The sequence below is a fragment of the Camelus ferus genome, chromosome 33 (genome assembly GCF_009834535.1).
Source record: "Camelus ferus isolate YT-003-E chromosome 33, BCGSAC_Cfer_1.0, whole genome shotgun sequence".
Lineage (NCBI taxonomy): Eukaryota > Metazoa > Chordata > Mammalia > Artiodactyla > Camelidae > Camelus > Camelus ferus.
Genome location: NC_045728.1, coordinates 8,178,512 through 8,205,021, shown reverse-complemented (window position 1 = coordinate 8,205,021; position 26,510 = coordinate 8,178,512). Strand labels below are relative to the sequence as shown.

At 49.0% G+C, this 26,510-nt stretch overlaps 1 protein-coding gene across 2 annotated transcripts in view; it reads right to left on the bottom strand.

Moving 5' to 3' along the window:
- The window catches only part of CLMP (CXADR like membrane protein), a 79,159-nt gene extending 54,589 nt beyond the window's left edge, over nt 1-24,570 (bottom strand). Inside the window, exons 1-2 of one of the 2 annotated variants that reach the window (XM_032472507.1) lie at nt 24,541-24,570; nt 23,634-23,949 (exon numbers count right to left, since the gene is read on the bottom strand). In XM_032472507.1, coding sequence (XP_032328398.1) covers nt 23,634-23,949; nt 24,541-24,555 — 331 coding nt within the window. In that variant the 5' untranslated portion in view covers nt 24,556-24,570. Of the gene's footprint in view, nt 1-23,633; nt 23,950-24,411; nt 24,468-24,540 lie in introns of those variants that run through there. The other variant, XM_032472508.1, reaches the window with a different exon arrangement.
- Nucleotides 24,571-26,510: the final 1,940 nt, after the last annotated feature.

The window sequence follows — 26,510 nt, the reverse complement described above, 5'->3', positions numbered from 1 at the left end:
TACAGATCATCCTACAAAGATGTATTATTATTCATTATTATCCTTTCTTTTTTTCTGTTTTGTCTTTTGGCAGCTACGGAAACAGACCCTCAGAGAAGTTCAATAACCTATTCCAGGTTTCATCACCATCAAGGCAGAAAGATGGGGTGTAAAGCCAGGGCCGGTGCTCCACTCTGTGCCACCTCTTACCGTATTGGCAAGGAGATGTCCACAGACTACAGCCCAACTCTGAAGAAGTCACCTCCTCACTCTGGGCTCTCATGAGGTAGGAGTTGAAATTAAGGACCTTCAAGAATCCTTTCAGTGTAACCTGCTGTGACTTCAAGTTGACAACATCAGGGCCAGGGGAGCTCCTTCCTAGCTCGACTGCCTCCTTCCCCGTCTAAGAGACGGACGCTGTTGGGGGGAAGCTGATCGCAGTCCATGAGAAGGAGATGGAGAGCCCTGGGCTCCTTATCAGGCCCAGGGAAGAAAGACAGATTTCCTAGGGTGGAAGGCATATCAGAGAGCAGGATGCCTGTTCTTAGATTCACTGAGGGGTGCCAGGTCAGCAAAGGAAGTGGGACTGGAGAAATCTTGTCTAAAGAATCTGAGCTGAAAATGCTGTCAGAGTTTGGAAATCTGCCACCAAGATTTCCCCCTTTTACTGCATCTACTACCCTCCTCTAGTCCTCTACGTGATACGTGTGCTTTTTCTTTTTCTTTCTTTCTTATTTTTTGCAGAGCAGGCTGCAGAGGGAGAGTCATCTATGTGGCCAGGACAGAGCTGGGGCCAGAAAGCCAGAGGGACAGCCACCCACACCAGGCTTCCCCCATGTCCATCAGGACTCCAGTGTCTTCATCCTGTGGCTTTTCTCTGAAAGCCCTTCTTTCCTTCCAGACTCAGAAATAGTTGCGGTAGTCGGGCTCGCTACTTTGGAATGAGACAGAGCTGTTCTTGGGAGTCTGAGAACCTCTGGAGCTGCCTTCTCCCTGCCATTCCGACTGCCCTGCAGAGCCCTGGCCCAGTAGTCCATACCCTTCTCAACTCCATCCTTTTCCTGTCAAAATTCACCTCCTCTAGGAAGCTCTGAGATTGGATGGAGCCAGACTTCCCTCTGGCCCCGCCCCCTCTCCATGGAATTTACAGAGTCCACACACTGCTGATTATTTTCTCATTTACATTTCCCTGTGGTTGGTGCTATGTCTCAGGTTTCTGCTTTGTGATTTTCCTGCTGGGTTTTGTATATTCCATTAGACTGGGAGCCGTTTAAGGACAAGAAGCCCTGGGTGTCCTTATGCCCTAGGTCCTGTGTTTTGCAGCATCCAGCGTGGGCTTTGCACGGGGCTATGCTGCGTCCATCCTGGGATTCACTGGCCTTCAAGTATCCAGGATCGGGGCTGTGGGAGGGACAGTGAGGAAACTCCTAGTCTTCAGAGTCCTTGGACCACCACAAGGAGGAGGGGGCAGAACAGAACCAATCTCCCAAAGGACCAAGTATCTGTTTTTGTACCCGGAAAATGAGCTGTCGGGCCCCTGCTAGGGAGGAGCCACATGACACTGGGCTCCTGAGAGGCAGCTGGGCTCAGAAGGCCCAGGAGGAGGTGCAAAGAGGGCGAGATTTTACTTTGGCTGTGAAGGCCTCTGGGACTCCCGGGGAAATCCACAGGCCTCATATATATTTATGTGAACTTAAGATGCTAATGAGTGTTCTGGAGCCAAGAGCCCTGCTGGGCTCGGGAGCAATCTGCCCCACTCTCAACACAGTCTTCTTTGTCTGCAGGGCTTTAGGTTCAAATTGCAGATCTGGGTCTGGAAGTGCAGCTGACGTGGAGACCTGCCCAGGCCTAGGGCAGAACAACAGTGGGCGCGGGGAGAGGGTGGAGCCCCCCACCCTGCTTTCACGGACAATATGCTGAAGTCTCAGGCTGGCTGAGGTCCCCTTGTCCACCATCCAGTCTCCAGGAAGGACAGTGTCCAATCGCTCTCACACAGGGAGGTTTTTACCCTCATCTGAAGGCATCCCCCTACCCTAGTCGTTCGTCCACTCCCCTGATGGCACACTGTGCAGCCCTCTGGGCTAACTTAAATTTGTTCTGCTGCAATGGAATGCAGGTCAGCTCACTGCCCTCTCACAAAGATGATCACCTTGGCATTAGGACTCCCTGCTGCATCCTCTGTCCCAGCTCAGTCACTAGTTTCCTTATCTATCCATCATCGGGCAGCAGCTCTGTGCTAGGCACCGAGCACACCAAGATGAGTCTCAAACTTCATCCTCACAATTATATGGGGAGGAAGCTGGGGGGGAGCAAGAGATATTAAAATATATTTATTATGATAAATTATATTTGCTACAACAGAGCTATGGGCAAAGTCTCTGGGAGCGAGCCAACAGCAACCAGCTCTTCTTGGACTGATGGGTAAGAATGTACAGAGGGGCTCACCTCTGAGCTTGGCCTTAAAGGCAAGCAAGCCTTTCCCTGGTGGAGAAGGAGGGGAAAGGGTGCTTCCTTCTAAGCAGAGGAAGGACCACGCATGTAGGCCCGAAGAGCTGAGAGTCTGTGTGGGGAACAGCAAATCATACAAAGGAGTTTGAACCCTATCTTTTAGCCAGAGCCTGTATGAAACCAACCTGATCGTCTGGGAGTCAGAGAAGGTGGCCCTGGAGACAGCACAGGCTGGGCTGGGGAGGGGGTGGGACCAGAGGAGAGGAGGCCGTCGGGAGGCTCCTGTACTTACTCAAGCAAAAGAGAGAGCCATTTAAGGACAAGTGGCACTTAGACATTTAAGCAATTTTAAAAGTAACATTAAAAAAATGGAAGTTATACACACTAATTATACAAAACTTGGAAAATAGGGACAAAAATAATGCAGAAAAGAACAATCACCCCTAAAATTTCCTTCCAGTCTTTTTTCTATGCATTTATATATATATATATATATATACACACACACAATAGAGATTGTACTATATACATAGTTCTATATAGTCTTTTTATTACTTTTTATATCATGAGCATTTATCCAAATCATGAAAGTTCTTTGTTACCTGTTTTACTAATAGCGTTATATTCAATTGTCTGGAGCCAAGAATCGTAATTTAGGTAGTAACTCTCCCATTCTGGGACATTTAGTTTGTGCTGGTGTTTTTACCACAGTAAACATTTTAACCCATAAACTTTGGTACATTCTATTTGATCATCTGTTTAGCATAGGTTCCTAACAATGGAAGTATTGGTCCAAGTCTATGAATGTCTTTAAAATTCCTGAAGCCAACTTTTAAACTGCTCTTTAAGATAATTGTGTTGTGAACACCCTACTAATCACACGTGAACGCTGCACCCTTGGGTCCAGCCCAGGAGTTCACTCCCTCTTTCTCATTTCCTCAAAGTCCACACTCTCTTCCCAGAATTCCCTGGAAGAACAATCAGTCAGAGCAGACATGTTATGTTTCAACCCCTTAGAAAGAACTCACTTCTGGAACAGGGTGGTTGGACTAGGATCATCCCAGAGTGAGAGGAGAGTCACTCACGCTGGGAAGATCAGAGCTGGCCTTAGTCAGAGCACGAGCAATTGTCTGTGACCCAGGAGGGCTTTTCCTCTGGCGAGAGCCACCGCAAAACCTGGATTTCTGGGAGAGTCCCTGGTTCTGTCCATTTATTCTGAAAGTATTCTCATGCGTCAGAGCACAAACTTGCTTCTATCTATAAAGCACAGTCTGACACGAACGTCTTCCCAGGCACATGCAGAAGTGGGCTGACACGTCTGCGGACACACCAGATGGAAGTCTGTGCCTAATAACCACGGGGATGACTGCACCGTGCCTGGCTCATTACAAACATTTCACTGCATATGACCTCATCCTGGTGTGGTTAGGGAAAAGAGCACAGGGTTTGCAAGAAGACAGACAGTAGGCTGGGACTTTGGCCAACTTTCTGGATCTCTAAGATCCTTACCTTCCTCCTTTGTGAAATGGGAGTTGGTACCCTCCTTTTGCAGATGAGGAAACTGAAGCTTAAGGATAAGTGATTTACCTAAGGTCACATAGCTGGTAGGAAATAGAGCTCTCCAGGGCTCCCATTCCCCAACCAGATTTTAAAAATTCCAGCCCTGTGAGTCTACACTTCCACGAACCTTAAGCTTTTACCTGATATAGAGGCTAGGACTTGCCGCTCAGCGTAAGTTCTTCCTACACTTACTTAAATGCTCTTTCTACTACATTGTACTTCCTCATATGTCCCTCCAAATCTAGTTCTTTGGGAATAAGAAGCAGTTTGAAATTTTTTTGTCGCATCCAATGTATAATGGGAAGTTCTAACTCTGTCCTTCTTTCCTATTCAAGGAGGCAAGATGGTTAGGGGGAACGGACGACACAAGGAAAGAGCGTCTGGACTTAAACCACATTCTGTCCTGACTCTGGCTTCTTTTCCATCTGGATATGAAACGCACTATCTCCCGAAATGCAATATTTCACATCTAGGCCTGACACTGGGCTTCCTTGGGCTGATTTGCTAAACACTGGAAAAATAAATAGCAGGGCCTCCCACTTGCTTCCTCCTTTTGAAGACGTGTCTGGTCTCCAGGGAGACTTAGCCATGGATGACCTTGCTGGCCGGCCCGTCTTCTAAAGAAGGCTCTTCTGTCTGGAGGCAGTGTCCTAAGGTCCTTTATATCCTCTGTTTCAGGCCTCCATGAATTTCCTTTAATCCAGAAATTAGGAAACACTTAGGAATTTTTTTTTACATGGTTGTTTAAGGGTTATTTAATTCATACCCTGTTACTCAACCCAGCATTTTTTCCCTTGGCTTAAGCCATCTGGTTTGTGTTGACTGTGAAATATGATAGGATGTTAAGCTTTTCAAAGTACAGGCAGGGAAAGGGAAAAAAGGCTCTATCTTGAGCAAAAATGGTAGCTTTTCCTTCATCTTCATGACCCAGAAATGTAGTTGGAAGCATTTTCTCTTCAGCTGGATTGTGATTTCCTTGGGTCACTGCATTGGTCATCAAAAGCTACAAGCTTGTGAGTCTCCATTGCAACTGGGGACAGAACTCACTGCGTCCCACATATAGAACAAAACTTCAGAGGAAGATCTTTGCCATCTAGGTCCTGCACAAGGAGCTTGCCCTGAAGGGTCATGTCCTGGCCTCTGCATCAGGCAGAAACTTTAAGGTTCCCAGGAGTTTGACGCCTAGGGCTGTGAGTTACCTCTAAGAAGTTATTTCATCTAGTGATTCCCTAACTCTTGGGTATACACTGGTGCTGCTGGTCCATGATGAAATTTTCATAGCTTCATAGGGAAGGAAAAACGTAGATAATACAATACATATGATGTAAAATGAGAGAAAAGTAAAATATTTAGAATGCTGCCTGATATACTGTTAGTACTCAGTAAATGTTAGCTGATGTAGACAGAGTGCCAGGTATGGTTGTTGACTGCCTTTTTGTTATTCTTTTCTTCTTGTTGAAATGCCATTTCTTTAAGGAATAATTGTAATAGTAGGATGGTAGCTTGCATTTTTACTTAACATCGACAGTCAGCAATATTTAAAAAGTGGGCACCTGGTTTCGTGCCCAAGTTTATTTTTGAAATTTCAAGAGTCCCTGAAATCTAAAAGTCCAACAAACAGTAACCTAGGCGTGCTTACTCAAATCAAATTTTGTCGAATCCATAAATGGATTCCTTTCCGAGTGACCCAGGATGCCTGATCACTGGGGCTTTTCCCCGTCTGTCCACAGGGAACAGCCCTCTCTCTCAACGGGGAGTTAGACTGGCAGCCCACAGGCACCAGGATTGGACACTTCTTTCCAAATCGGACCTTAGTTGCTGCACCCCCTGCTCCCCTCTGGTTCAGAACTAGCCTCTCCTCCTTCAGCTACCTGTTCTCCCCTGGTCATCAGCACGGGCTGGAACAACAGGAGGCGGGAGCTATGTCTCCCTGGGAGGCGGCCTCACCAGTGACGACGGCCTCACCAGTGACGACAGCCTCACCAGTGACAGTGGCCTCCACAGTGACAGCGGTCCATTTCCTTTCATGAGCCAAGCCTGTCAAGCTCGGCCTCCCCTCTGATGAGAATTAACGGCGTGTGCAAAGAAGACAGTGTGTGTATCTTCCTGCCTCTGTTTATATCACCCGAGTGAGAGTTACATTTTGGGTGTAATACACCAATGCTTCAGGTGTGACATCTGGTGTGAGAGACACAGGGGTGACATGAGCCTTAGCTCTGAGTCCTGTATAAGCAGAGCGACACAGCTCTTCCCTGAAGGGCAGGACAAGGTGGGTCATTCATTCATTTGTTCAACAGGTACCATGTGTGCCATGTGTTAGACAGGCAGGGGATGCCCAGATGGGTCAAACTGGGATCATGCCTTAGAAAGCTTACATCCCAGAAAGTAAGTAATTATACTGCAAAGGGTAGAAGGTGATTGGTGACATAGCAGCCAGTTTATGGGAGTTTAGAGCAGACAGATTACGTCAACTGAGGGGAATGAGAAAGGTCTTAGGGCGAAGATGGTATTTAAGCCGTTTAGCTCTCTTAGAGCAAGCCTCGGTCTTTGCATTCAGAGTCCTTCCCTGGAAATCCTCATGACTTTGGGTGTCTTTGCTCCCTTTAATGCAGTGCATATTTGGGGATGGGGTTTCAGGAAGCAAGAATGATGGAAAGGGGCAGCTGGGAGACAGGAAGTGGACATTGACCCCGGGCCTCCTATTTCCTGTCTCCTCTTGGAGACTCTGATGGGCCACCTCATCCTTGCTGACTTGAGATCCCTGAAAAGAGGGGTCCCTGAACTGCAGCACCAGCCCCTTGGGTTCCATTTTACTTAATTTTTCAACCCTAAGAACTTGATAGTTAACTTATTCTTGAGAGGTTCACAGGAATCCAGAGAAGCCAAACAGGGCTGGAGATGTGGGCTCTGGCCTCAAGGTCAAAATAAACCAGAAAACTGCAAAGTAGTATGGATATTTAGAAGCAAAGGGAGGCTGGAGGGGCCTAAACCTCCCCCAAGGCTTTCCAGGGATCGGAGATGGCTTCTATCCTTCCTGGGTCCTTACACTCACCCCTCCTTGAAGATCAGAACCCCCAAATCCATTACTAGAGATGCTATCCTTTTGGATTTATGACATATAGTTAAAATATCTTGATTGTGGTGATGGTTCCATAGGCGTATATATATTCCAAAACCTAACAAATTATAAACCTTAGATACACGCAGCTTATTGTGTGTCAATTATACCTCAATAAAGCTGGCTTCTTTTAAAAAAGTATTTAGAACTGGTGTAAAATAAGCTCCTCAACGATAAGGCCCTCAGTAACTCAAGGCCCTCCTCCCCGCACAGATCTGGCTTCCCGAAGGCCTTGCTTAGTGCGAGGTTGTTCTGTAAGAGAGGCCGTGCCTGCCAACACAGTAAAGAGTGTCACCACGGGAGAACATCCAAGTTTGCGTCATTTCTCACCCACTGTCCTCATGCCATCCCTTCAACCCGCACTTTTCTCATTTTCACAGTCTATGAGACCCAGGCTCTAGTCCTCGCTTTCTGTCACCTCCTAATTAAGTGACATTGGACAAATGACTTCTCTGAGTTTCAGCGTTTTGCTCATCTATAAAATGGAAGTGTCTTCTTATGGCGACGAATTCAGTCTACATGTTGGGTGCCTGGCTCATAACAGGCTTCAATTAGTTGCATAATCACTTTTTTAAAAATACTCTTTTTGGGGGGGGTGGTAATTAGGCTTGTTTAATTTGATTTGTTTTTTCAGTGGAGGTACTGAGGATTGAACCCACGACCTCATGCATGCTAAGCATGTGCTCTACCACTTGAGCTACACCCTCCCCAGGCTTCAATTAGTGATAGTTGTGATAACTGGGGAGAAAGGTTAAAGGAAACAGGAGGGTTTAGTTTGTGAAAGGGGAGAGCAGGACAGGAGACAACATTAAAGAACTTTCTTCAACTACCCATAGGGCTTTTGAGTAGAACGAGGTTGGGTGGCTATGATATGACATCGGCCGTCTGTCTTGAGGGGAGTCACTTCCGTCTGAGCCCAAGTGCCCACATGTAAAGGGCGTGATAACTACATACCGCAGGGTGTGCTTACAGTCCTGCATGAGGCGACGTGTATATGAACGTGTCTAGCACGGTACCCAGCACAGATGAATGTTTTCAAAACATCACTTTATAAATTGGAGGGCTCTTTACTTGTAAGGTAATATGGTAGTTCCTCATCTTTGTAGCCTCGGTTCGTGGCAGTTTCTTGGGAAAAGTGACTCCAGCTCAGAGCTGTCTTAGAGCAGACACGGCTCAGCAAGTCCTGAGTACCCTGTTGTGTATTCCACTAGAGGATGGGTGATTATCTTCCGGAAAGGGACATCTGCTGGGTGGGAGGTGGGACAGACAGATGTGTAAAAATGTTCACCAAATCTACATTTAATCTTCTGTGTCAGGAGGACAGGAACAGGGATGGCTGGGGAAGGGTGGCGGCCGCACAACCGAGCTGATGCTCATAGTAATAAACACTGTGATGGCAAAGACAGCAAGCCCTGCAGCAGGGAGGGAACCTGGTGAACCTGAGATAACGGCCTTTTCTGTCCACGAGGCAGAGGAAGGGGGGTGTAGGCTGGAGATCACACAGCTCGACAGCTGAGTGTGTATGCTTTGGAGGAGGGTTGGAAATTTTGCGGAATTTGTTGTCTCGCAAGACAAGAACTGTCATGCCCAGTAAGGAAACCCAGCAGCAACCAGCTTGTGCTCAACAGTGGGCACAGGACAGTATCATGGGCCCCCTTCACAATCTCTAATTCAGGTGGCTTTGTTCCTAAAATGGTCTTTGAAGATGCGCACATGCTTTCAAAATCCTTGGGGTTGCTGAGCTGTTGAAAGAGCTTCAGGCTAGGAGCCAGGACCCTGGGCTGGCCATGAACTAGCTATATGAACTAAGGAAGGCCACCTGACCTCTCCGAGCCTCCGCGTTTCTCCCTCCATTTCTCCCTTCCTTCCTGAGAGGTATCTGCCATGGGCTGGCAGCACTGGCTGGAAACTTGTCGGAAGCATAGAATCTCAGGCCCCACCCAGACCTACTAAATCAGATCTTGCATTTTAACAAGATTCCCAGGTGATTCATAAGCACCTTCAAGTCTGAGAAGTGCTGGCTTAGGTGACTTGAATAGCACATGAACTTATGGTACCAGCTCTGGGGTCAGACTGCCTGGGTTCCAACCATGACTTCACAGCTTACTAGCCTTGTAATCTTTGGCAAGGACTTAACCTCTATGATGTTCCATGTCTTCCTGGGTAAATGAGATCCTGATAGTCCCCCCTGGGGAGAGTTGTTACGAAGATTAAAGGGAATAATGTATACAAAGAGCCTTCCACATAACAAGGGCTCATTAAATGACTTTTCTTCATTTATAAAACATTTCAGTTGCTATGCACACCACAGAGTAAAAAGCATACATGTTTATTCATCATCTCTTTACTGAGCATCTACTTCTGTGTCAGGCACTGTTCACATGGAGGATATAGATGTCAGTGATACAGACAAAAACCCTGACTTTTGTAAACAGACAATAGACAAGTGATGAGCAGAGGTAAAAAGAACATTTCAGATCGTGACAAACGTTAGGAAGAAAACATAGCAGGGTGATGTGAGGTGACTTGGCTGAGGCTCTGGTTAGAGGGGAGGCTGGGTGGAGCTCAGGAAGGGTCTCACTATTCGCACTGAAATTTGTAAGGCAAGAGCCAGCTTTGCGAAGACCAGGGAGAGACCACTCTAGGCGAGGGGGAGACTTGTGCAAAGCCTGTGGGACTGGAGTGACTTTGGCATCTTCGGGGGCAGAGGCTTGGGCAGGTCAGGCTGTGTGGGACTACTCTAGTGCCACAGACAGCAGTGGGCGCCGAGCTGGGGAAGCTGGGGTGGAGGGTACAGGACAGCACCAGCTCACACTGCCTGCACAGAAGGACAACGAAGGGTCACTGTGTCTGCCGCCTTCCCCTAAGGAAACACGGCAGAACCCTCCTGCTGTGCAGCGGAAGGCCCTAGAAATTGCCCCCTCCAACCTTTTCTTGTGCCAGGTGACCACTGAGACCCAGAGAGTGAGTTGCCCAAGACCGCAGGGGGTAGGTCCCCAAACTGGCCTGTAAACTATGAGTGTGCGTAATTTCCAGAGTGAGGCTGAATACCAATTTCACAATCAACTCCGTGGTCCTCCCCGCCCCCACGCTCCAGCTCGGCGTCTCCAGGCTCCTGCCCCCTCACCTCACATGACACATACTCCCGCTCCACTGTTAGCCGAAGGAAAATCTCACACCTTAACCACTGTCCTTTTCTGAAACCTGCATCTCACTTCCTGTCCACACCAAACATTTTGGCATTTAATACCTTCTGTCTGCCACCGTTCACCATGTCCTTTCTCCTGGGTCAGGCTGGTCCCCCGAGCAGACTGTGCTGAGCAGGGTCTTGGCTCCCCCATGACACTATCTCCACCCACAGTCCCCAGCGCACAGGAATTGCTCCATAATGGAAATCTGTATCTTCTTATAAAATCCACCCACAAAGAAGCCCTTGGAGATCCCAGGGAAAACACCACCCACAGATGGAATTGTTACTAAACCAACCTGGATCAGAGACATCTCTCCCTATTACAAGAAAAGCGATGGTCTGATTTCTTGGTTGTCAGGGTGGGATTAACATCACAGCAGAAATCAGCTTTGTCTGAAACAGCTCTCACTGAACGGATGAACATATCCATCTCCAGGCCTGCCTGTCATCCCCTCCCTTGGGCTGTCCTTATTTCGGAGTCCTTACTGGGCATGTGACTTGGAACAGAGGGAAAGTTGACAAATGTGGGTTATGCTTCTTCTAGTTTGAGGCGGCTCTCCCACCCCAGACATACAAATGTCTCCTCGTACCTTGCCTGGTGCCTGTGATTTTAACATGTGACAGTTAGGTTTGAGAGCAAAAAGACAAACAGAGGAGGACACACCACCACCATCACTCAAAGGACGGCACGGCTGCTTTGACCCAGGTTTACTCTGAGATAAGCCAAGTCTTAACAGAGCCAGGGAAGCCTACGTGGAGCTGGCCAGCCCCTCCTGACAGGAGCACAGGTTCAGTGACTCCTGCGCATGTCCAAGCAAAGTGCTCCCAGCAGGGGAGGATGGGCCTGGTCACCACTGACAGCTTGTTTGCCGAGCTGGGTTAGGTTCCTGTGACGGGGAGCCAGGCATCACACAGGAAAACACACAGGTGTGGAATACAGCCCAAACAGCCGCCTTATTCCTTCAGTAAGTCTGCCCTTTGGCAAGCATGGCCCTATCAACTGCTTCGCCCTCTGTGCTCTACTTCTGGTGTCCCCAGACCCCAGGAGCATAGCCCGCTGCTGCCCCGCACACACCCTGCCCTGCTCCAGTCTTGCTCCAGTAAAAGGGAAAGCGAATCCAAGAAACTTCAGTGCCCTTATAACAACATCATCATTTCAAGGCCAGACTGAAAAGCTTACCTGTGATCACTTCGTGCCCACACGGCATCAAGACGCCCTCCAGCCCTTCACCCCAGTGGGGTCAAATAAGGACCTTTGACTCCTCTCTTCCTCAGCCTCTAAGCCTGAGTCAATGCATATCACCTGAGGTTACAGCAGGTGACAGTCCCAGCTCAGCGAATTCAGGTGCGGGTCTTCCATGTCCCCAGCTCCTGCCAGAGGTGCCTCAGGTCCCGCTCTGGGGCGCTCAGGTTTGTCTCGTGTTCTGTGGGGATCTTGCAAATGCTGGTTCAGTGGGTCTGGGGCGGGGCCTGAGATGCTGTGTTTCTAGCAAGCTCCCCGTGCTACCACTGCTGCTTGTCTGAGGACCACACTTCAAGTGGTGACAGACTCTACTCCTCGGGTGACCAAGCAAATGGTTTTCTCAGGACTGTCTGGGTTTTAGCACTGAATATCTTCTGTTCCATGTCCTGAGATTCACCCCACTCCCTCTCCAGTCCTGGGCAAATCAGGACGGTTGGTCACTTTACCTATCAGACAAATCACAAGCTTTCCCAGAGCAGACAGCAGCCATATCCGGCCACGACCTTTCAAAGGAAGCCCATTCAGTACCTACTCGATGAGCTGGAGTGGCAACAAGACACCAGAGGGTGGAAGCCAGTGAGGAGACCTGTTGAGAGCTGCTGCCACACATGAGGGCTCCTGGTCCAGTGCGGAAGGGGGATGAGCAACAAACAGTCTGGGAGCCAGAAGATCTGGCTTCTCGTTTTGATTCTACTACCAACTAGCTGTGCAACATGAGGAAAATGTCTTAACTTTTCTGATCCTTTTTGATACACGGAGGCTGACAATACCTGCCTCACAAAGTTGTCATGAAGATTAAGTGGACTAACGTACACATGAGCACTAAGCCTGGAAGCAGTATTTTTTAAATCCCACCAACACTCTGTAATCTTTGAATTGTGTTTCCTCCGCTTGTCCTGCGGTGGAGTTGGTGACATGCAGGGTGAATCCTCCCAGACAGAGGGAAGAAGAGAAGAGGATCTTTGACTCCACGTGCCAGGCAAGGAGCCCCTGACTTGCCATTCACCCCCAGGGGACCTAACGAGGGCCAGGGACGGAGTCAGTGAGCAGGCTGGTTGGCCTCGTCCACTAGTGAAGCTAAAGTTCAGAATATGCTGGGAGGAGAGGCCACATGTCCTGAAAATCATCACATGTGAACTAAGTCACCAAAGTCTAAAAGGGCTGAACTGCTTGCTGGACCAGACCTAAAGCAGAGGGTATCAGGAAGGCAGTGTGCCTCCCATCCATGGGCCTGTTCACCGCTCAGCCCTAACCACCCGCTATGACCACGGGGTGGGGTGAGGGGTGGCGGTTCTTTTCCGGGAGACACTACTGTGGTTGGCTGCCCGGTGGTAGGATTTCAAGGCGTGCTGGACAGGCCTCTCTGCCTGCAAATATTTCCACCATCTTCCATTCCGTGACTAAAATTGCCATTTCTTCTTTGGGGTCTTTTGATGATAAAGAATCCCCATTAAAGATACTCCAGGGAGAGGTAACAGGTACTCGGAAGTCTAGTAAGGAGGTATTCCCTTTACTTTCATAAGCTTGTATTCGTTAACGTGATCAGTCATCAGTTTGCTCGTTTGTTCACTCATTCATCCATTCTTCAAGTGTCCTACTGTGTGCCACCACGGGGCCTGGTATTCCAGACAATAGGATACTGTCCCCTGCTCGCCGTCACCCAGGAAGGACAGAGAACCCGAGGCTAGAGAGAGCGTGACATACGCAGGTCCAAAGGCGCGAACGCGCGGTGGGCGGCAGCCGGGCAGCCGCGCTCTCCCGCCGCCGGCAGGCTCCGGCAGGGTCCGGGAGCCTTGGCCGAGCCCGCGGTCTTCAAGGACGGGTGGGCGCTGGGCAGGGAGACAGCCCAAGAGGCAACCCGGCGGAGAGAGAGACGTGACGCAAGAGGACGTAGCTGACGTAAGTGACGTAAGGAGGGATTACAGTCGAGCTGGGAGGCGTAAGCTGACGTAAGCGACGTGAGGAGGGGTTGCAGTCCCGCTGGGAGGCCGGAGGGCAGACACGCGGCGGGGCAGAGCACCTCCATTAGCTTGGGATCAGCTGAGAGCAAAACTTCCCTTTTGGCAGAGGTTGGGGTGTGAATTGGGAGAAGTGGGAGGCGGCATAGGGAGGAAAAGAGGCAACGATGCAGGAAAGATGAGCTTTACAGAGTTCACACTTGCCTGTTCTTCCTCCCTCTCTGCCCCTTTGTCTGTCTGTCTGTCTGTCTCTCTCTCTCTCTATCTCTTTCTGTCTGTCTCTTTATCTCTGTATGTGTGTGACTGTCTCTTTGTGTGTGTCTGTTTCTGCCTCTCTCTCTCTCTGTCTCTCCTGTTTGTCTCTCTCTGCCTCATTAAGTGCCAGATCCGAGAGAGGCCATCCTGGGCCCAGAGAGAGAGGAACAGCAAGGAGAAGGTGGGGCTCAGGTGGCACGCATGTGAGGGACGGTCACTGGATTCCTCGGGGCTTGGGAAGCTGCAGGACTCCGGGAACAGGGAGTGAGGGGCAGCAGAGCAGAGACGGTGGCTGCGGAGAGGTGGCCCCGTTTCCAGTTCTCCTCCTCTGAGGGTGGAGAGGCCAGAGGGCGGGCGCCTGCCCTTGGCTATTGGCTGGAGCGTGTGGCGGATGGCACTCCAGCCTAGGAAAGCAGATGGGGACCAGGCCTCCTCTGGAAACCCAGCCTCTACCTGCCTGGCCCAGGAATCCTTCTGAGGGGGATTTCTGGGTCTGTGGAAATCTGGGACACCCACTTTAGCCCTCCTGAACAGGGAGGGAAATCACACTCTTTGCTGCTCAGGTCAGTGGAAAAAAACAGTCATTTTTCTTTCCACCTTGAGGTTTTCCTTTCCTCCCAAATTTAAACAGGAAATAGAATTCAACATGTCTGGAATGGGGGTGTTGGGCTCACGGGACCTAATTTCAGTCAGGACAAAAAGTGGAAGATGCCAGGCCCTGCACCTCCTTCTTGGGCCAAATCCTCAAAGACGGGGGTAGGGTCTTGGTCCCTGAGTGGCCTCTCCGTGTGTCCTCATAAGTATGTCATCCATCTGTCTCTCCACTCCCATCTTCAACAGATCAGTGCTAAGCAAAAGTTCTGGTCTCCCGTTTTGCTCTATTCAAGCCGTACAGCCTACGACAGAACACCTTACCTCTTTAGTCTCACTGTTCTGACCCCAAATAGTGATAATAACCCCAGGTTTATAATAATCCCAGGCTAATAAGCACCCGTTGTTGTGAGGATGCCAGAAATTCCTTATATGAATAAAGTCTCCAGCATGATGCCTGGTACATAGTAGGTGAAATAAGCCACTCAGTGTTTGCCCGGGCTGGGCAGCCCAAGCCAACAAGGGCTTTGGGGAGTGTGTGGTGGAGAGGGCAGAGCCAGGGAGGGCAGAGCAGGGGAGGAGAAGGCCGGCACCCCGTGATGCTGGTTCAGCAACCTGCAAATAGTCTGCAGAGCAGCGGAAGGAAGGGCGCCTCTTGCCCGGGGCTAAATAACACAAAAAGTTACTCTCCCAGAGGAACTGTCTACAGGCAGTTGAGGGAGGCAGGTGGTCTATGCACCTCTTGGGGTCCCAGAGCAGAGTGACATTCCCAGAAGAACATCTGGGGATTCAGCTGCAGGGTGGAGGGCCAGCAGTGGCTGGAGCCCTGCTGGTCTGGTGTCAGCTGACTTCAAGCAGATCCTTCAAATATCCACAGGCTGAGGCTCTCCCAGCAAGCATAGTCATGGTAAATACATCCTCCATTTATTAAGCTGATCATGTCCCAAGCAGGATGCTACAGTTCTTTATACGTACAGCCCCATTTAATTCTCACCACAAACCTATGCACTTGTTATTAGACGCAATGACTGGTGAGAAGACTAAGGTCAGGAAGGTGAAGGAACTTGCCCAAGGTCACCTGGTTATGAAGTGGCCCGGCTGGGCTTCAGAGCAGTTTCTGAGGCCCCCAGGGCCGGGCTCTTGCAGAAGTTGCGACACTGCTGATCTACAGGGAAGCCTTATGTGACTTCCCTGACTCTTCCCTTGAAGAGTGATTGGAAATAATTGGAACTGTCACTGGAAGTAATGAGAAGTGACAGAGGCTGGGTTAGAAGGCTTATTGCTCCGAGTCTGAATGATCCCCACAAACCCAAACCTAAATTTAAGCAATGAAGTCGCAGAGCAATTTCCCTCTCTGGGATTTGACACCCCCCCACCCCCCAACCTTCCCAACAAGAAGAAAAGGAGCAAGGCTGTGTCAGGGGCAGAGTCTGTTCAATACCATGGATTTCTTCTGGAACAAAAAAATTCCTTCTTGGCTTGATCCTATTCGCCTTCCGTGTGGACAAATACTATTAGAACCGCAGATGAACAGACCCCTGTTCTTAATTAAGAGATCCAAATTCACTGGGATGTTTTTCTTTCCTTTCTTTTACATCCCGTGAGGGATGAAGAAATAGAGGGAGCTATGTAACTGGCAGGTTGTGATGAAAAATGACCTATAACTTTCAATAGGTAAGGCCATCGGGAGAGTCAGTCCCTCCAGGAAGCACTAGACTGAATGCCCCGCTGAATCTGTCCTTTCTAATGATGGAGGGTCAGCCATCAGCCCACCAGCCCCACTAATGTGCAGGCGCTGCGAGCAACAGGGAAGCATCAGCCACGGCCCCGAAGACCCACAGGGGAAGAAACACGCTGTCTCTATACAATAGCACAGGACTGAGCTGCTTCTTCCTGGGGACTCCTAGAAACCTTGGTACTTTCCTAGAAGACAGTGCCTACATCTATCTGTAATTCCTTGTTTACGACTGTGTCGCCCCTCTGGGCTGAGTTCTCAGATGGCAGAAACGGTAGAAACGGTGTTTTGTGTCCCTGGAGTCTCAGAGCCTACCTAGTTCGGGGCCTGAAATACAGCCTCCCTCCTCTACTTGTTTTGTGAGTGAGGGTGTGTGGATGAAGTCGAAGATGGATGTTATGGTCCACACAGGCGTGCTGCAGGAAGCTCCTCCGACAAGTAGAACAAGCTCATAGAGGCTGCTCTGTAAACACCGAGAGGGCTGGGCATTGAGCTCTGGCATCCTATGCTGTTGTTATTTCTATGCCTTCTTCTCCCTCCTGCTCCCCTTTTGTCTCCTCTGTCACCTTCTGTGACATAAGCTCTCCCCATCCCCTTGCCACTAGCTTCAGATAAACCTCCCATGTTCCACACCAGCACTGGAGGATGGAGGACCACGGCCGGTTTTCCTCTCTGAGCGTGGCCACAGAGGAAGCACTCTCTCCCCAGCTTTCTGCTGAACAAAGCAGCCCACAGTCTCATCACCACCGGACTCTGGCTGAGGCTCCACACACCGTGGTCCAACTACTGCCACTCACAAAACAGAAGTCATTTGATTTCAGCGTTCTTCCCCATTCTGGTCAATAGGGTACCAAACTTATTTTCCCAGAATCTAGACAGTGAGGAAGCTCAGATAACCAGAATTTTTTTTGGGGGGGGGGTTAGTCTGCACTATTCTCTGCGGAGGGGAAGCAAAGCAGTCAAAACTGTTTAAAAGAGGAATTTAGCAAGAAAAAGCAACATATAGGGTAAGTCATAGCCAATCATACACCTCACCACCCACAGCCTCAGGTCTGGGTGCTAGTAAGGCGATCCTGAGTCTGACCCCAAAGCACGGCGAGGTCTCCACAACAGTAACCCTGAGAACCACACGAAACTTCTAATTAAGTAGATGGAACTAATAATCCATGCACGACGTAAGGTAGTAATTCTGGGTTACAAACAAGAGACATTAACCCAAACAAACCATTTCCTAACCATTTGAATGGAGTGGGCGGGGGAGGGGTGGGTGATAAATGTTCTAACTGAATTTTCCACTGTGGGATTTCTTTTGGCATCTTGTAAATGAAGCCTTGCTTCAGCCTGAGACCCTCTCTTCTTGGTAACACAGAAGCCTTGATTTCAGGATAACTATTTGCCTCCTGATAACTGGAAAGCAATTCCAAAATGCTGGGTTGGTGTCCTGGCTCAGCTGTTAACTAAGAAGGTAATCTTGAGAAACTCCCTTTATTTCTCTAGGCCTCAGTTTATTTATCTGTAAAATGGCGTAATAATGGCATGTACTCTCGAGTGATTTGAAGATAAGCTATGTTAGTATTTTGTAACCTATGAAACCATGTACAAATGTTAGAAGTAAATTCTACTGTCATCATCATCCTAGCCACATAGTCCTCTCACAGGTGCTACAGGTGAGCTAAAAATATGCAGTTCGCATTTCAAAACCCAACCACAAGTTCAAACTCATGCAAGGAAGCCATTGAGTCACACACATACTGGGTGCACTTTATTGTATGTGAATTATGCCTTAATCTTAAAAACTGAAGAAAATACTTAATGCTTACAAATAGTTTCATACAATAGACTCCCTACTCAGAAGTCTACCCTGGGTGTCCATGCTTGGGATTGTTTTGTGGGTAACTCTGTCTAGGATGAGGTCCTTTTGGTGAGTATTTCAGAGGTCTCTGGCCAGCCACCCTGACCCTGGATGATGCTGCCTGGCCAGCAGAGCCTCAGTGCAGACCCAGGATAGAGTCCTGACTGCTCTCTTCGCCTTAAGCAGTCAGCCCTTCTGGATTCATAATCATGTGCTACCAGTTGCCATGGGTGGACAGTGCCTGAAAAAAATCAGATAAACATGGCGACACCCATGTGTTCTGATCACAACCACATCTAGGCCAGGCAGCAAATTCTCAGTTGTATAAAACCAGAGAACGTTAGTGATATAAGGAAACACAGAGATAACCCAAGTCTAATAAGCTCATTTACAGAAGAAACTGAGGCTCTGAGTGTATGTCTTGCCCAGAAGAACCCAGTAAAATTATGAAGGAGTTAGAGCTATTGATTTCCCATTTTATTCCTTATAGGCACACCTACAGCTTTAGGAATCTGAGTAAAATCCCTTTTTCCCAAATACATCAAGACATTATACAAGATACTACAGAATTTCCCAGGAATTCTAGTTATGATGGCTAAATTGAAATGTTGCAACATCTGCCCTATTTTCAGGCAATTTCTCAACATAAAAGCCAATTATTCAGCATTTAGCTCATTTAACTGAAGCATCTGAAGAGCAACTGTGATCTTGGAGCTTAACTACATGACCTGAAAAGGAGGGAGAGAGATTTTTCTATTTTGAGACTGTGTGATAGGACAGATTATGAAATTAAGAGGTCTAGTCTTGGCCCTTCTACTAAGCTACTTGTTTAACTTTAGCCAAATCTCTGTGAACTTTGGTTCTTTCTTCATCATAGAAGAAGGGATAGGTTTAGATCAAGGATTTAGTTGAGTTCCAAGGAACAGTATCAGGAGGTCAATGAATCCCTAGAAGTTAGAGGAAAATTTGATGTGTATGTGTCTTTTAAGAATTGGATTCAGGGTTTTCAACAGATTCTCAGAGAGGTCTGGGATTTAAAATTTTAAGGACTACTGATTTAGATACTGTCTTAGCTTTTCCCCATGTCTGACAGTCTTTGACTCTACCTTTTAAAAATGTCTGTCTCTGGACATAGAAAACAAACTATGGTTACAGAAGGGGAAAGGGCAGGGGTGGGATAAATTAGGAGTTTGGGATTAACAGGTACACATTACTATACATAAAATAGATAGACAACAAGGACCTATTGAATAGCACATATTCACTTCTATATTCAACTATATTCAACTTCTTGTAATAATATATAATGAAAAAGAATCTGAAAAAAAGTATGTATGTATAACTGAATTGCTTTGCTGTACACCTGAAACTAACACTGTAAATCAACTACACTTCAATAAAAAAATTAAAAAATTAAAAATTAGAAAGTCTGTCTAGTTCATCATCATTAGGCACGTTCATGAAATATACTCACATGTATAATGCCCAGCTGAGCACAAGGCAAAAACAGGATAAGACAAGATCTCAGCCTACCAGGAATGTATTTTTATTATGACCATCATCACTAACGTGGGAAGATGAGGGAAGGACGTGAAATCCTACTGAGACCTGTCATTAAACCACAGGCCAATGGACTACGTATTGAAGCCTTCCTCAAACTCATTTTCTGGGAAACAAAAATCCTGGCAAAAATTTCAATCCTGGCAAAAATTTCAATGAAGAAGTCTATTATTAATATGGTACTAACACTCTCGCTGTAACAAGGTAAGTTTGTTTAACAAATGTATTACCTGGTTCCTGTCCGTGTGATGTTCTATGTATAATTTAAAAAAAAAAAAGTACTGTTTGTATTTGCAGTAATGGACAAAGAAACACAAAAGTAAACTGAGTTAAAATTGGGTGATTCACAATTGTGTTGTCTTACAGTCAAAGAGTAGTAACACTCCAGATCGTTCACCTTTCTTGACCTTAAATGTTTCAAAAATCCAATTATCTTAATAGTTCACAAGCTTTTATTTTATGCAAGGTTCTGAAAGTGGTACACCAATGAATGAGGCATGGAGCTAACACTTGAACTGGGGTGTTAGATAAGCATTTGAATCACTAAAATACAAGGTAGCGTGATAGAAAGGCTATTGCAATTCAAAGGAAGGAAAGAAAGTCCGTTCCATCAGTGAGATCGTGGACGGGCATATGAAGGAAGTGGTATTCGAGGTGAAACTTGGAGGATGAACAGGATTTTGATCAGAAGGGGTGGAGAGTCATGCAGCATGTTTAGAGTACAGGAAGTAATCCAGGTCTCCTGGACAATCATCTAGGCGCAGGGAAAAGGGGGACTGTGAGTGACATGGTGTAAAATCTTTAATATGAGAATGAAGTGCTTGTACTTGACATTGTAAGTAATGGAGACTACTAAAGGTTTATGGAAGAACAGACTAAGACCCTGGAATTAGAGAAATTTTGTATTCAAGATTCCTCCACCCCCATTTTCCAGACAAGGGAGTCAAAACCAGAACATAGAGAGCTCACCAGATTCCTAATCCAAATTCTTTGCATCACCCAAGCTGTTTCACTAGGTTACTCGGGTGGCAGTAGTGGTACGCAGCATGGCGAGGAAAGAGCTCGGGCAGGAGACCACCCGGCAGCTGACACAGCAATCCAGGAAGAAGCTCAGGTGGGATAATGAGGACCTGAGCATCTAGGGAGGGGGGAGGGGTGGTGGTCAGAGGAGGGGCTGGGGGAGCCCACGAGGTCCCCTTCCTTTCTCCTCCCTCTGTAGAACTCAGAGCATTCCTTCTTCATTCACGTCAGAGAGGCGGGACATTTGATTTCACCCTCACTGGTGGGTCCAGAAAGCAAGGAGTCAACTGGTCCATCATTGTTCAGACTATGAACTCTTAGCCCTCCCAACTCCCCTTCACTACTGTGCTTTCTCTAGAAAAAAAGAGGCCAGAGATCATGCCAGCAGTGCTCGGAAGCAGCCCTGGAACTGCTGCTTTCAGGGAGCAGGCAGGAGATGATTTTAGGATTTAGGCGACTCTAAGGGCTTTCTTTCTGGCTTTGCTAAAGAATGTCCAGGTATCCCATGGCTTAAAACCACTCGCAAATAAGGCTAATCCAGCTCACAGGGGCTGCTGACCCATGCAGGGAGGTCAGTTCCTTCAGCGTTTCTCCCCTCAGATGCTGGCCTCTGGCTCACCAGCCTCATCTCGGGTCTCCTACCCTGTCCCTCATCCTGATCCTGCTGCTCATCTCCTCTGTGACTTCTTCCTTGAACAGTGTATTCAATTGATAGCTGGGATATCATGAGTCTGACAAAGTCATCAGTGTGGCAGAAGCTTAACAGTAGGTGTGAAGGATGAACACCCAATTTTGCAGAATTCTAAGTCAGTGAGTGGTCCCCTTTTTCTACTCTACGTGTCCTCTGGTTTGTAACAATTTTATGAAGACCGAACCCCCACAACCCCCCTCTCCCCCCAAAATCATGAGAGACAGCTTCTACGAGAAAGACAGAGCATCAACGCCACAGATTGTTTTCTCACCAGAGGAATGATTACACATAGCAGGCACTCAATCAGGAAGGGCCAAGGAATCAGGGACATCTTTTGATCCTTATTTTGGTCAGTTCCTCCTTTTCATGGACTAAGAGGTTGACCATCATCAAGGCCAGCTGATCTCAACTGACCACGTGGACCAAAGTCACTGTTCACTTTCCACCAGATACTGTGCCAGAATGGGGCTGGTATAGAGCAGGTGCTCAAATACTCAGTTTTGTGTCCCTTCCCCAGGCCCCTTCCTCAGGGCAGGATCACACTGACATGGATTTCACTGCAGAGAACATCGGTAAGAGTCCTGCAGTGCCAGAAGGCTGTATACATGGCGGATTAGTGAGCAATGTCTGGACGCAAACAACCTACATTCCAATCCCATCTCTGCTAATTATGAGCATCTGGCTTTGAGCGAGTTACCCGACCTCTTTACACCTTGACTTCTTCATCTGTAAAATGGGGATAATAATATTAGGTGGCCAATAGCATTGTAGTAAATAAACGAGTTAACAAGACAGCCCACGTAACACACTCAGCCTGATAAGTACTTAATGAGTTCCAGCTGTTTTTAATAAGGCTGCTCTGACGTTTGAGTCCTGACATCTGGTGATTGGTAGCTTAGGGGCAGGGGCCAGTATAGGTGAGGAAGGTGCCGCCCAGATATGCCCGCTGTACTCAGGAGCAGTACTGCAATACTTGGCTGGTATTTAAAAGAGCTTAGACAATAGTGGCTCCTCACCTGTCCTACTTGAGCAAGAGTTTAGGCTAATCCACCTCTTTTATTTCTCTAACCTGGGTGATGGGTTATTATTGGCCAGAGGCTGGCCCAGGCAGGCACACATATGGCCCAGTTGGTTTGAGAGGTTTCAAAGTGAGACAGAGTTCTAGAGATCTATATCTTAGCACCTCTTCACTTCTGTTTGGGGGTTTTCTACCCATCAGCCCCCCATCACACTCCAGGTGTTTTAGGCTGTCAGAGATAGAAGAGACTTAGGAACCATATGGTTTGCTAGTTTTGGAGCTAAGGAAACCGAAGGCCTGGGTGGTGGGTAAGCCATCCAAGGTCACCCAGCTAGTCAGTTCAAAACCAGGATTAGTTCTCCACTGGCCTGGTCTCCAGGGCAGCATTCACTCTGCCATGCCCTCTGGCTCTTTGGTTCTCTGAACTTGGGCTCACATTTGGTCCTGGCCCCAGGTGTAGCCGTTTTCCTGGTGCCTAGCATGACTTCTCATTCCCCCGCCCCCGACCCCCCGCTAGTATCCCCCGCCCTGGCATCTCCTGTTGGAGCTGTCTCCCTCCTGCCAGCTCCTGGCTTCACACATCCTTGATGCGCACTGTCCTGCCCTGTCCTGTAAACCTGCCTGCCTCCAACCCTGAGGGAGTCTGTGCCTTAGGGCCTGGGAGGCCTCAGGAGTCCTGGCTGGGTGACACCCAGAAGGGACACACGCAACACTTCTCTCTGCCCCAGAACCTGTTTCCCTCTGTTCTGCTCCTCTGCTCAGGTCTTCTCCGTCTTCACACTCCTCACTCAGTCCCCCTCAGTCTGGCTGCTCGGCCTCACATCCCCCTCTTTTCTCTTTCCCTCCAGCCCTTCCCTTTCCCCTCTTCTTCCCTCGCAGGCTGGCTTCTCCTCTGCACCTTCCTGCTTCTCCCGGTGCTCTGCCCTTTCCCCTCTCCTGCTCCCGCCCTCCTCCCTCCTCCCGCTGCTTACCCTCCAACACATCTGTTTCTAATCTGGGCCCTCCAGGCGTCTGAAACAAAAAAGCTCCCCCCACCAAACCTCAGGAACCTGGCACGAAAATTCCTGAATAAACCTTCTCTCCCTCAAGTCTCCAGTTTGCCCAGATCCTCCTGAAACTAAACACCACCCCAGAAAGGGCCCTCCACACCCAGCGGTTCTCGGCCAACTCGACCAGGAAACACCCCCACCCCCAAGCCTGCTCCGGGGCCCAGATGTGTGAAACGTTTTCGATGGCCGACTGGGCGGCCCTCGGCTGCCAGATGTGCTCCTCGGCGGTCCGGAGGCAGGGACCGAGGAGTCCGGCTCACTCCGGGGGCCCGTGGAGACAACGGTTCGGAGCCCCAGGCGAGCCCCGGGCGCGGGACAGTGTGAACCCCGGGCCCTCCGCCCTCCCGCCCTCCCCTTGGCGCTCACCTAGTCCGAGCAGGACGAGGAGGGTCATCCCGATCCCGGGGCGCGGGCCCCTCCCGCTCAGCCGCTGCCTGGCTCCGGGACAGCCGGGCGCAGCCGAGGGCCCCTGGGCGAGGTGGGCGCGGCGTCTCGGGGTGCGCGCGGGGCGGCTGCAGCCATGTGCGGGCGCGGGAGCGGCCCCGCGCCCCGAGCCCCGCCTGGGGTCCCTGCGTCCCCTGCCCCGCGCCCCACCGGCTCGCGCCCGGACAGGAGCGGAGACCCGGGTCGGCGAGGAAAAGGCGAGGCGAAAAGACGCTACCGCTTCGTGGAACACTTTTCCCTGTTTGGAAAGAAAAAGGAGTGAAGAAAGAGAGAGGAAAAAAAAAAATAGAGTGAGCTGGAACCACATGGTTGCCTCCCACCGGCAGCCCCTCCCTCCGTCCCTCGCCCGCTCGCTCGCTCCCTCCCTCCCTGCGCTCCGGGCGCGCGGGGCGCCGGTCGGGGAGCGGCGGGGGTCGGGCCCGCGGGAGGGAGGCGGAGGGGAGGCGGCCGCGCGGGGGCTGGGGGTCGTGCTCGGCGCAGGGTGGGGGATCGATTCAGTAGGGCAGAACCGGTGACACCCGAGCCACCAGCGAGGATGAGGCCTTGTCAGTCTCCTCGGTCTCCGTCCTCACTTCGTCCTTCTCTGCCCTAGCATCTTTTTCTCGCTCACACACACACTGCTTCCGTTTCGCACAAATCAACGATTTCTCCCTCTTCCATCTCCTCTCTCCATTTCTTTCACATTCGCGTTATTCCTTACTCCTTTTCTCCTCTCTTCCGCCCTCCCTGCCTGGTTGTGTCTGGATGAAACTCCGAACCGACCCTGCGGACAATCCATCCTGGAAGTGACAGGACCGTCAAGCAGCAGGTCTGGTCGGGGCGCTCCTACCTGTTTTGGCACCATGGCCTTTCCCTCGGCTTTTCGCCCTAGTTTTTTCTCTCTCCACGGTAACCACAGCCTCCCACCCTCGGATCCAGCAGAGCTAAGCGAGCCACAGTCCTGGGGAAGCGTGGTCCAGAGCTCGGGGGAAAGGGGTTCGTTAGGAAGCCCTGGAGCAAATCACACTGCACGTAGCCCTGGCCAAAATATGCACCAGCCCTTTCAGAAAAGAAGGCAGAAGGCATGGAACTCCCTCTATGCGAGGGCTGGCGCTCTCTGGGCGCCAGGGACCCCGACAAGGAGGTCCGTGGGGGTCCGCTCGCGCGCTCCCGGGTCGGCCTCTGGGGCTCTGCCCACCAGGACGCTGCAGCTCAGCGGGCGGCGGGACTAGAGAAGGAAAGGGCAGTGACGGCTTCGTTCAGGTCTCAGTTGTCCTGGGGCTCTGAGAAAGGCTGGACCTGCAATCGCTGCGCCCTAGCCTCTGGATGTCCCTGGAGCAGTGGCTGCTCTTTGGCCCCACGGAGGCACAAGGAACCGCCCAGCTCGACCTCATCCGTGCATTCGTGGGGTGCTGGAGCCAGCCTCCAGCAGCGGGGGGCTTCCCTGAGCTAGAGAGATTAACCCTTCCCGGCCTGGCAGGCTGCTCAGTAACTCTTTAACCCGGTTTTTTCCAGTCCTCTCTCCAGGAGCCTTAGATGCCAGGAGCGGTATGGTCCTCTCTAATCAGCTAGTTCTTTCCACTGGTAATGAAACCACCCGCATAGCATAGATGAGGAAAGCAGAGGCCTGGAGAGGTCACAGGACTCTCACCAGGTCACCTTGCAGGGATGGCAAAAGCAAGGGCTGTTCTTGGGGCTTTGGGATCAGCTGTTTGAGTTGCTTTGGTTGAATTCTAGCATTTTCCCCCTCTCCTTTCCCCACCTTCTTCAGTAACTATTATGCACCTGCTTATTTAGGTGTGGAGGACACAAAGCAACAGAACTTGGTTATTGATATTTTTTAAACATTTGGAATTGGCATCAACTATGGACCAAGAATCATATTATTTAATATTTATCTTTTTATTAATTCTTATGATAATGCTAAGGGATAGGCAATTTTTATTCCATTTTAAAGACGAGAAAACTATAACCTAGAGAGGTTAAATGTCTTGCCCCAGATCACAAAATATTAAAACTCTTCTATTCCAATATTAAAATTCTAATATATTGTTTTTCTATTAAAAACATTTTAAAGCCTTTTGTTTTCCATTTTATACTTTTTGTCTAATAGGAAAATAGGAATATTCATAACTATAATTCATATATGAACGTATTGAAACAAATGTTAATTTTCCTAAAGGCTGAGGAAGGTAGGAGGGAAACTATATAGAGAAAGTGGCCTTTTTGTCATTACTATCTAGAAATTTTATTTAATATTTTGATATATTTTCAGACTTATAGAAAAGTTGCAAAAATAGTACAAAGAATCCTTGGATACGCTTCACCCAGATTTCTACTTTTTATATCTTTCTAAAGGAAATAGTTTTGCAAAAGTTTTAAAGCCCCATCTCTACTCCTCCACCACTGGTGGCCTTTCTCAAGAACCTGGTAACACCAGGTATTGCGTGAGAGCTGATGTGCACATGAGGACAGATGTGTGTGGGTGTGGACAGATGTGCACGTAAACCTACATTCACCAGCTGAAGATAACCAGACGCCCTCAGCTCCATGTTGTTAGTCAGTCACTAGTACAGGAAATGCTTATTTCTTATGATTTTGGCTGAGACTGAGTCATAAACACTCGGGTTTCCCAGATTCAAAGTCTTATAGCCAGTATACATTTGGCGTATACTCTTTGGGGAAAATGCTTGGGCCTCTGTCCCTGACTGTCCCTGAGTCCAAAGACTCTTTTCTGTTGCTAAGCATCTGTGAGCCAGAAGAGCTTTGTAATTCAGAAACGCATTGCCTACCTACTGTGTCCCACGTGACTGGCTGCGG